At 38.8% G+C, this 11093-nt stretch overlaps 2 protein-coding genes across 3 annotated transcripts in view; both read right to left on the bottom strand.

Annotated features, from left to right (window-relative positions):
- LOC144066312 (transcriptional regulator QRICH1-like) overlaps nucleotides 1-1070 on the bottom strand; it is a 9269-nt gene extending 8199 nt beyond the window's left edge. The window contains exon 1 of one of the 2 annotated variants that reach the window (XM_077589792.1): nucleotides 785-1070. The gene's annotated coding sequence lies outside the window, so the exon portion shown is untranslated. The remainder of the gene's footprint in view (nucleotides 1-784) is intronic. The other variant, XM_077589809.1, reaches the window with a different exon arrangement.
- A 1016-nt stretch (nucleotides 1071-2086) lies between these two features.
- On the bottom strand, nucleotides 2087-11041 carry qars1 (glutaminyl-tRNA synthetase 1). The gene is made up of 23 exons (XM_077613075.1): nucleotides 10848-11041; nucleotides 10397-10547; nucleotides 8637-8746; nucleotides 8490-8565; nucleotides 8336-8400; nucleotides 8187-8240; nucleotides 7238-7298; nucleotides 7100-7177; nucleotides 6927-7012; nucleotides 6776-6862; nucleotides 6597-6696; nucleotides 6332-6410; nucleotides 6010-6249; nucleotides 5839-5931; nucleotides 5606-5743; nucleotides 4940-5027; nucleotides 4715-4861; nucleotides 4407-4508; nucleotides 4244-4336; nucleotides 4035-4162; nucleotides 2933-2999; nucleotides 2722-2847; nucleotides 2087-2565 (listed from the first exon to the last, which is right to left on the bottom strand). Exons 1-23 carry the CDS (start codon nucleotides 10956-10958, stop codon nucleotides 2515-2517), a joined length of 2331 nt encoding a protein of 776 aa, XP_077469201.1. The 5' UTR covers nucleotides 10959-11041; the 3' UTR covers nucleotides 2087-2514.
- Nucleotides 11042-11093: the final 52 nt, after the last annotated feature.

The following is an 11093-nucleotide window of genomic DNA, read 5'->3' as shown; positions in this document are numbered from 1 at the left end:
CCCTGCCTCTTTAAAGGACCAGCTACAATATGCAAAACCGAGCTATGCCATCCTTGTGATTACTGAAGTATAGAAAAGGGTGAAAAGGGGTAGTTTATTTATTTATTTGTTTGTTTAGATTTAGCGTGTCATAGCACACGATTCTCTAGGTCAGTCAATTAAAAACAAAGGCTCTCTTGGAAAATGACAATAAATAAACTAAGCTATACAGTGTGCAACAGTACATCAACCACAAAAGTGCACAAATAGTGGCGTGGACTTTGACTATTCCACAATGCCTTAACATAAAGACTTATTTAATTAAGTCACAAATTCAGAAGCTCAAATGGGACATAGCGATCAAATGTAATCAGTCCTTCCTCGAAGATTTCCATCTCACGGTCATGCATCGTCTCAGCCGGATAGTATGATAATACGAAAGGGTTAATCCTGAGTGTAGACGAGCTGGTGACAAAAGCGCGCTCACTTTCCAAATCGGCCACAGCACTTACGGAAATGTATATTAAGCGGAATCTTTTGCCTGCGCAATTGTTTTTCGCCACTTTAAAGGAGAGACAGAATAGAACGTGATCGTCTTGTTGTCGATTACACAACGCGCCACCTTGGCCAACACTACGGCTAACTAGCTGCATGTGTGTTGTTGGCCAAAGAAAGCCATAAAAGGCGAGGTGTGGGGCGAGCTCGGTGTTTTTACTGAAAAGCATCCCTTTCACACGTGGCTACTACATAAAGAGCAGTACATATGAAGGGGTGATAACCATTATGTTAGTAGCTTTACACCTACTGTGTTTACTGTTAGCTGCGCCGCTAGCTGCCAAAGGTTTTGCAGACTCGATAGCATAAGCTACCTCTTTTCCTCAACGGGGCCGAGTCTCGGGCCGGCGTCTTCTCTACCCGCTGCTTCTTATTCGTCGAAGAATAAAGTGTTTAAAATTGTGTCTATGGTGTTTGGGCTCCTTCTTTGGGGGATAATTTTCTAGCTGGAGACAGATTTTTTTTCTTTTTTTTTTCTGGACTACTTATATTTCGCAGGGCGCCATTTTACAACAGTACCTCCAGACCAATGGGAAGGCGAGTTGTAAATGTGACAGGCTCTCGCGAGGCTTTGCAACGCGCGATTTCGCGAAAACACGCAGCGTGCTAGCGTTGGTTAAAGACGCCACGCGCTGAACGTGCGCCAATGAATGACCCATGAGATAGCGGTCTACATTAAAAGCAGCATTTTCAGGACGCTCGTTAATAGTGGTTCACTGGCTTCTTGAGGTTTTAAGGTCGTGTCAATAATAAGGAGGCAATTCGAGTGCTTTTTGACAATCTCTGAACAATGAAATGTTAACTCATAATAATAATGATGATGATGATGATAATAATAATGTAATATTATGTTGACTACAACTTATATATTATGTTGACGACTTATTTTATTATTTATTTATTCATTTGTTTGTTGTTATTTGTGCACTTCCCTACTTATGTTGTTGTTGATTACATATGTTGACTACTTATTTATTTACTTGTTTGTTTGTTGATATTTGTAGACTTCGTGGTGAATGAAGCTTTAAATCTCATTGTACTTGGATAATGACAATAAAAGCATTCAGTTCTATTTCAAAATAAATAGTTTTGTTGTATTACAATTTTGTTGATTAAACTTTTTTTTTCATAAACACCATATTGAAATTATGTTCATTTTGCATTTTGATCATCCTAGATTAACAAATCAAAACTTTGATCAGCATGGGTTAATTGTTGTAACTCTATTGTCAGGAAATGGCTAGGCCTTTTATTATTATTATTTTTATTATTATTATGCGCTAACCACTCTCCACCGTGCCACCGCAGTTACCATTACCATGTTAAATGACACTTAAATAAGGTTTGGAAGTGTTTGTTGTATACTCTTTCAGACAAATGTAAAATTCTTTCATTCACACATTTCCTACTATGCCTGCATTTAAATTTGGTTCTTAGAAATAGACTGAATGTAGTAGAATTTGCCTCTGCTGATGGTATGATGTTGTGACACTCAGTTAAAAGTAAATGTTTGAGTCTTGAGTGTATTTATAACAATTATTGAAACCAGACACAAACTGTAATACATTTTAATGTTCCTTGATACACAAGAGCACCCTGGCTGGTATAAAAGAGGTAATATTTTGTGCATTTATATTCAAAAGCATCCCTGTGTCACACAAGAGACAGTAGTATATTGAAATTTGGATTTGCGTTGTGTCAAAGAGGTAAAGAATGAGCAATTACAAATACTCATAATTTCATTCGGAATCACAGGGTTCAATAGTAAATTCATCACAGTACATTAGCTGTAAACTATAATGAGTAATAAAAAAAAATTCTAATTTTGGCATTGGAAAAACACAGTTCCCAAATATGGTCTGATTTATTTCAATCTTAACCAAAGCAGTTGTCTGGCTTTATCCATGGCGGATGCAAATGATTTCATGTATCTGTGGGCTCTTGGGAAGCAATATACGAAGCTTGATCACAATCTGACATTCAAATCTTCCCCGGATCCTCTTTGAGAGTAACTGTTCGGTTGAAGACCAGCTGGAAAAAAATAGTTGTCAGTGAATACATAATGGAACCAGATAAGAGGAAATAAATCATTTCCAGAACAAAATGCTAACTCTCAGATTTCTATTGAAGCTAATGTCCTCTATTTTGTCATATCGGGCATTCGGCAGCTCTTGAATTGTACTATACCTTGTCTGCAGTGCTGTCGGGGTCCATGGAGAAGTAGCCAACTCTTTCAAACTGGAATTTGTCAAGAACTTGTGCTCCCTTGACTGACATATCAACTAAGGCACTGTTGATCACTTGCATAGAATTCTACATTTAAAAGAAAAAAAAGTTATTTTAAACCATCAATATGTCAACACAAGAAAGTACGGTGGAAAAAATCAAGGCCAGTTACCGTGTTGATGTCACTCAGGAAGCCGTTGGGGACTTCAGCTGGATCCTCAGGATGTTTGTGTAGGAATCTACAAAAATGGCAGGATTAAAACACTCATTTTGACTCAACACTCATTTTTTTTGTAGTACATATGAACGCTGCGGCATGGCCACATTTTTCATCAGATATTGCCACCAATACTCATAACCGATAACTTTAATAATGCATTGCGACCAAAGTGCTAAAATATACAATAGGTTATTTTACAATTTGTTAACATCAGTGTTACACAGTATAATCACGGGAAATTTGGGGTCATTACTTCTATTAGTATTTATCGTATTAAATAAGCCTTTAGTGACACATCTAAATTATGAGGTGGTGAATGCTCTACTATTAAATTGGGAAAGAATTAGCCACTAATAAAGAAAATAATAATCACTTAGTTCAAAAAGCCACCACTAGGCATTGTAGGTGAGGCAGAGACGATAAAAAATAAATGAACGCTTATGTTTGCGGCATAGAACAGGATTTGTTCAAGAACACAATTGGACATATCCAAGTTTGAGGGAAAAATGTCATCCATTAACTTAGCGGGAAAACAATGTTACTTAAAAAAAAAAAGTAAAAATATTTTGAACACAACTTACTATTTTACAGATAAATAGTAATAAAATAGAACTAGTAGAACTAGTATATATATATATATATATATATATATATATATATATATATATATATATATATATATATATATATATATATATATATATATATTATCTGACCAAATTCAAAAGGGATTGTATCTTATTTTAACTGTGATGAGATACTTTTCTTAGAAACTAGACACATTCTTTGGAAGACTTGGACATTTTTGCAGTGCTGAATGTTAATAATTAGTAGTATTAAACTAATGTGGTCTTTCAAAAATTGTGTAACCGGCTACAATTCCCACACAATTAGAAATACCAGCATTCAAAACTACGGCAGTGTGTGTTTTGAAATAAACACAATGACAGGACAGAGTGCACCAAAGCACAGTATATAATGAATGCAATTATTCATTTTTCCACGGGACTTTGTGCTTGTATAATATCCACTGTAAGCGAGAATGACCACTTACAGCCGGTCGTAGAGGCGCACTTCACACTTAAGTGGCTGGCTGACCCAGTGGATGAAGGCCTTTGGTTTCTCTGCTGCATCAGTGCTGCAGCAGTTCACTTCAAGTTCCACCACTTTTCCCTGTGCGTCCTGCAAAAGTGTTTGAATTTCACATATGCGCAAACATTAGCGGAAAAAGTTCATTTCAGAGTCAAACCTGCTAAGTAGTACCTTGATGACTTTCTTTACAGAGATGATATACCCAGCATGCCTTAGTCCTACAGGCTGTTCTGGGGTCAAACGCTTATAGCCTTTCTCCATTACCTTAAACAAAAGAGTAAATCGTCAACTTTTATATAGAGTGAGAATTAGTAAGTCTTTTTGTGGTTCAAACCTCTTTGAAGTCATTTTGTTCAATGAAGATGATGCTTTTAAATGGAACAGTGTGGCTGCCCTTGGCCTCATTAGCAGGGAAGTCTGGCACTCTGACTTCTGACTGAAAGGAAAATATGGGTGTCATTTAGATCGTCAAGGCAGAACATAAAGGCAGCCTGTAGCAAGATCATGACCAAAGCATTGGGTCATCTGAACACCTATAGTAGTAGAAAAGGTGCATGCTGAAAAACAATAGGTAATTTCTCTGCCCTATGTGGATAAAGTGAAAAGCATGAGCCTAGCCAAAATACAGGAGATGAAGCATACCTTTGTGCCCTCAGGAAAGTTCACTATAGTGACTTTAAGAGGTTCCAGCACAGCCATTGCTCGTGGGGCCGTCTCATTGAGTACATCCCTGACACACGATTCAAGGAGATGTGGTTCGGTTGTAGTCTGGGAGACTGTGACACCAACCTACCAACATGTCAAAAACTCATGTTTTACGAAAGCATTATAAGCGACTATACTTTATTTCTTTATTTGACTACATACCCGAGCACAGAAGTTGTTGATTGCCTCTGGTGGGAAGCCTCTTCTTCTAAGTGCGGTTAAAGTAAAGAGTCGAGGGTCATCCCAATCTCTGCAATTAGATAGAGCATTTTAAGTTGATGGCTATTACTGTGCTCAAGAAGGGTTTCCCTCAATGGGCCCACACGCTTTTCTGGACCCATTCTCTCACAAGGCAAAACGGTGTTTCAAAAGAGTATGAAAAATATAGCTTATATCATATCAAGTTTTAACCACATTTTAACCATGTCTGGAGATAAGTTTGTATCTCTGCCATTGCACTGAATTGCAATGTATTTTTTCGTTTGATACAACTGTATCTCAAGACCGTGCCTTTTTGTAAGAATCTACATTTAAGTATTGTTCATAAAAATGCGTATAATAGCACAATGGTAATCATTTCTGTGAACTTCACAAAAAATAATAAAAAGCATGGTGAGGTGAGGACCTCTCTACCACCAGGTTTGCAGGTTTTCAAAAGGTATGCAAGTACGTTAAATACACACGTAATATTCTTTCTCTAAAGTAAAGTTTTCCCGTAAACATCAACAGACAGCAACAAACAGCTGGAAGCAATTCTTGGCTTAATTTTTTCAAAAAACGTTCAGGTGTCAACATCTCTCTTACAAATTTGGCCATTCGCCACGTTACCTGACCACCCCCGTCTCCACCAATTTGATGATCTTTCTCTTAGACACAACTGTGTATGTGAGGTTCAGACGACCATATTCCCATTGAACAGGGCAGTACAGGTCCAAAGCATTGCATAACCAATAATATGATGATCGCCTGACAACAAAAATAGTGATGAAAATTTAGACAACAAATTAATTTAACATGCTTCCAAAAAGAAAGAATAATAGAAAAAAAGGATAAACCTCTACCTGGCCTGGAACTCTTTGGTACAGAGAGAATGTGTGATATTTTCAATTGAGTCACACAGACAGTGAGTATAGTCGTACGTGGGATAAATGCACCTGGAATGTAACGTTCAGGAAAGGGATTTAAAAGTATTAATATGGTCAAAAAGATAACTAAGGACTCAACTAGCCTACCATTCATCTCCTGTTCGATGATGGGCCGTATATTTTATTCGGTATGCGACGGGGTCCATTTTGCCATCTTCCATCACCATCTTCATCCTAAGTGTAACCTCTCCCTCAGCAAACATCCCCTTTTTCATTCTCTCGAACAAAACCAACGATTCTTCAATTGGACGGTCTCTCCAAGGTGACGGAGGAGGATTGTGACCCTTCAGTTCCTCACCCTTCTGGTGGCACACATACGCGTGACCTCTAGGAACGGGAGTCAATGGCAATAATGAGAAATCTTCCATTTTCTATTGCCGTTCAAAAGAAACATACTATTTGTGCTCACCTGCGAATCAGATCCAGTGCAAGATCATAAAGTTGCTGGAAGTTGTCCGATGCGTGCGTGACTGCGTATGGCGTATAACCTGTGAGTTTGATTTATTTGATAAGGGACAGCACATATTAATGAACATATTTATATTTATGAACATATATATGTAATTATGTAAGATTGTAGCCGAGGGCTAATTTCCATCTTTAATTCCCTTCTGTGCAAGACCGCAACACTGTTAACCTAATGAGCGTCACAAGAAGACAACTTCTCAACTCACCCAGCCACTCCACCATATCCTTAATGGCAGTAAAGTACTTTTCCTCCTCCTTCTCAGGATTGGTGTCGTCATATCTCAAGTAACAAATGCCATTGTTTGCCTGGCAAAGAGTGTAGGTTCAAAAAGAAAGCCACACTGTTTAAACAACACTAGGAGATCAAAATGGAGGCGAGAGATACCTTTGCATAACCAAAATTGAAGTTGATGGCCTTGGCGTGCCCAATGTGAAGAATACCATTAGGCTCAGGAGGAAAACGGGTACGTATCTACAAAGAAAATTGTCATCATTATTTTGGTTTTTTTTTGCTTTTACTTTTTATGTGAGCTCACCTGTCCACCAAAAAGCTCCAAGTGCTTTTTCAGCAAGTCCATAGTGTTTGGTGTAACCACATAGCCCTCAGTTGTATAGTTCTCACCTGCATATTGGTTATTCAATAAACAGTATTGATAGTATATTATGGAAGGAATTTGCTGTCTTAATTTCTGGTAGCTTCAATTTTCACCTGGTTTGTGGAACTTCAGAGCTTCTCCTCTGAGCTGCTCCATAAGTGACTTTCCTTCCACAGGTGTAGTGGCCACACCTAAACAACACGTGGTTAAAATTAAAATACACAAATTTAACGTTCAGTCTTGCACCTTACCATTCACTGTCACTTCCTCATTTTTCGCCTTCACCTCATTGTCAGCTTTAATTTTCTGGGGCTTCATGGTATTGAGAGAAAAACAGAAAATAACGTCTATTGAATGGGCAATATTTTCCTTATTTCCACCATACAAATGAGATTTCACATATTGAGTAAGAAGCTTCAGAAAGGAGCTGTTTGCTTTGGCACATGGTCGATTGGTCGCCGGTCTTTTGGTCGCCGATCTTTTGGTCGCCGGTCTTTTGGTCGCCCGGAAGGTAAGTGATAATTACCATTTAAATCGTTGCTCAAATTCCCTAAATACAAACTGCGAATTACTATTTAGTCATACTTAATGCCCTAGTAATTATTAGGCTAAAGAAAAGCTCCAAATTTCCCGGACTTTTATTGTTTTTTGTTGGAGAACTTGTTAAGACACTGATTGACGTTGCTTCTTAAAGGGACAACGCATGTACATACAAACTCTTATACACTCACACGTCGGCTCAGTGAAACTGCCCATGGCCATTGTTGGCTTTTATTGATGCGTAGACCGTGTTGTTTTACCTTGTTTTGTCGCCGGTCTTTTGGTTGTCGGTCTTTTGGTCGCCCGTCTTTTGGTCGCCCGTCTTTTGGTCGCCGGTCTTTTGGTCGCCGGTCTTTTGGTCGCCGGTCTTTTGGTCAGCCGTTGTCGCGGTCCGGGCGACCAAAAGACGGCCACCAAAAGACCGGCGACCAAAAGACCGGCGACCAAAAGACCGGCGACCAAAAGACCGGCGACCAAAAGACGGCGACCAAAAGAACGGCGACCAAAAGACGGCGACCAAAAGACGGCAACCAAAAGACGGTGACCAATCGACCGCACACGGTTTGCTTTAACCTGAATAATCAAGTGTAAAAAAAAGAGCTAGCGCAGCTCGTGCATTACTCATTTGTTGGAAAAATATTCCAGAAGGTACCTTCTTACCTTTGATTTCTTCTCCAGGTCAGCCTCTGTCTTGGGTCCTAAAAGATGCAGGACCTTTATGATAAAAGGGGCATTCAATGAGGTTAAAAAGCCAATCAAATTTATTTGGCAGACCTTTCACTTAATAATCGCAATGCACTTTGACCTACCTGCATGTCCACCTCATTCTTGAGAGCCTTCCCATCAGCCCATTTTAGAGCGGCACGTACATCTCCTGCAACACCAAACCAACAATTTTGTCCTTCTGTCTGTGTAGCTTCAAAAGTTTTGGAAGTATTTGCCCTCCTTGGTGAGTGATCCTACCCATTAGCAGACCCATGTTGAAGTGGTACCTCTCTTTTTCAAGCTGTTCTTTGTGCTTTTTGATCACAGACTCCACCTGCACAACAATTCCTTCTTACAGATGTATACAGTAAAAGTCAAAAGTTGTTCACGTGAGTGCGTGCTTACGCCATCTTCGATCTGCTCTGGTGTTATGACCACACCCACTCCACAGGCTTCATTAAATTCACTCTGGTTAATGGGGTCCTGAGGGTGAGTCTTGACATATTCCAAAGCAGCTGCAGATTAAGAATGCAAAGCGTCTGTGTGAGAATTGTCTATTTGTTGTTGTGGGTAATCATAATGCATAGTTATGTTGTGAAGAGTTACCACAAATAATGTGGTTTGGTTTCTCTTTTCAAATGTCAACCTGATCTAATACTAAAAGCAGTATATGAATATGATAGGTAAATGATAATCTAAATATCTGTAATTTCCTGCATGATTCTTTCTTATGCCCAGCGGGAAATGCACACAATCGCCTGGCAACCCAAACCGTCCCCTGAAAATGTAATATATTTTTTAAGGGATTAAAGGAATCAAATAAATAATTAGTATATTTCAATTTCTAGTTCTTCACACTGACCTTACCTTGCCAAAGCTGTAAGTCCACGGACCGCAAACATCTACCGGTTCAGGTAAGATATAAATAATATAACAACTTTTTTTATTGTATTTTTACAATTTGCTTCCAATGTTGGCCACCCGATGTTGCAGTGGTTCTTCCGCCTGACTTTGGTGCGGGCAGTCTGGATCTAATTCCCACTCAGTGGCAGTGTGATTGTGAGCGTGTGTTTCATTGTGCTATGCAATTGGCTGGTAACCAATTCAGGTTGTACCCTGCCTGCTGCCCGTGGTTGGTTGGGATAGGCACCAGCACCCCTCAACCCTTATTAGGATAAGAGGTATAAGAGATGATTGAATGAATAACTTTAATCTCATGGTACAAGCCTGCTTCACTCTGCTGACCTCACTTGGACTACTTATTCTTTTCTTATTTATTGATTATTTATTTGTCTGTCTGTTGTTATTTGTGCACTGTGGTGAAAGCTTTAAATCTGATTATGCTTGTATAATGACAATAAAAGTATTCGATTTAATTATTTCTCTTGTAAAGTACAATTTTAATCTTGTTATATTACAGTGTATGACTTATTTCTCGTAATATTACACAACTTTAATCTTGAAATATTACAACTGGCAATGGTGAGTCGACCAAAGTCCTCCTATGCAGATTTATTTAAGTAATCAGATTTTTAATGCTGCAAAATATATTGTAAACACAACCCAAAAAATTGTAATGTCAGTTTTTTTCTGATATTGACAATCATTAACTGTTGATTAATGTTCTTATCAACTACAGTAAGGGCATTTATTGCAATGATTTACAGCAGAGGTTGGGAACCTTTTTGACACCGAGAGCCTTAAACAATTCCTATTTTCAAATTTTATTCCTTGAGAGCCATACTCAGGATTTAAAAGTAAAAATGTGAAAATGAGATGCAATTTTTTGGGGGGGGGTCATTTTACCAGTTTTAAAGTACTAATTGAATTCTTTTGACAACACTGTTACGCAGTTGCTAATCAATGAAAATATGCATGCAGAAAAGTCTAATGAAAACAAAAAAAGATGATTGAAGTTAGAGGTAGTGTCAGCGCCATAGTGCCAACTATGCTCCTATTGGTGCATTCGGGGCTTTGTCACCAGCTGTTTAAATACATATTTTACCTCACAGGTTAGTGAAGAGCCACATGCTCCCATCAGAAGAGGCACATATGGCTCCCGAGCCATAGGTTCCCTAACCCTGATTTACAGGGTCTGTCTTAGACTCTAATTAAACCCCATATATACTGCTGTCTGTCAGCATGTGACAGATTTATGGAGTTACCTGCGAGTTGTTGCTCAGTGGTTATCTTGCGTTGAGCTATGTTTTCTACAAGGAACACTAGACGTTTTGAGTCTTTGAGTCGAGAGGCCATACTGTACAACAATGTACCCGTTGCTTTGTCCATTTCTGCTGCTCCACTGACACTGCGAGCCTACAGACAAAAATAAATGTACTAAGAATTAATGAAGAACAATAAACTTGCCCATGATCAAGTGTCTTAGAATTTAGAACTGAAAAACTGAGCATTCATGTGAAAGCCCTTAAAAAGGTGGTGGTTTAGTTAATGAAAGATCGATTACAGGAAAACAAATCCAAGTTATCCACGTAATCACACGTGTCCCTAAATTAATTATGAATATATTTTTAAATGATTGTTGTGACACAAGAAGTGAGGCGAGTGTGTGACTGTCACAGCTGTCCTTAGAGTTCCACGAATAGATGTGTGTCAAACCTGGACAATTGCATTCTTCAGGGTGGTACTCAAAGCCGTATTTTTCAGTGTTTCTTTCACTTTCTGCTCACTAAGCCCAACAGACAGGAAAAGTGTCGATGTATCGTCCATTTTTCCACTTTCCTCTAACGAGGGGAACAGGCACGCTACCGCCGTACGGAATCACTGCTTCAGAGAGAGAAATACTTCCTGTAGACTGCAAGGGAGAAAGAGGAGAAATAATATGAACCAATTGGAGTAAAGGGT

Source organism: Stigmatopora argus, chromosome 1, assembly GCF_051989625.1.
Source record: "Stigmatopora argus isolate UIUO_Sarg chromosome 1, RoL_Sarg_1.0, whole genome shotgun sequence".
NCBI lineage: Eukaryota > Metazoa > Chordata > Actinopteri > Syngnathiformes > Syngnathidae > Stigmatopora > Stigmatopora argus.
The sequence above is the reverse complement of the archived record's forward strand: the minus strand, read 5'-3'. Positions and strand labels throughout refer to the sequence as shown.

What these genes read in the sequence shown, in the direction of transcription:
- qars1 (XM_077613075.1), bottom strand. Translation starts at nt 10,958, where the DNA reads ATGGACGATACATCGACACTTTTCCTGTCTGTTGGGCTTAGTGAGCAG. An exon ending in CTGTAAAGAAAGTCATCAAG is followed by an intron (nt 4,163 to 4,243) that starts GTACTACTTAGC and finishes ACACTTTTGCAG; the next exon opens with GACGCACAGGGAAAAGTGGT. An exon ending in TCCTGAGTGACATCAACACG is followed by an intron (nt 2,848 to 2,932) that starts GTAACTGGCCTT and finishes TTTTAAATGTAG; the next exon opens with AATTCTATGCAAGTGATCAA.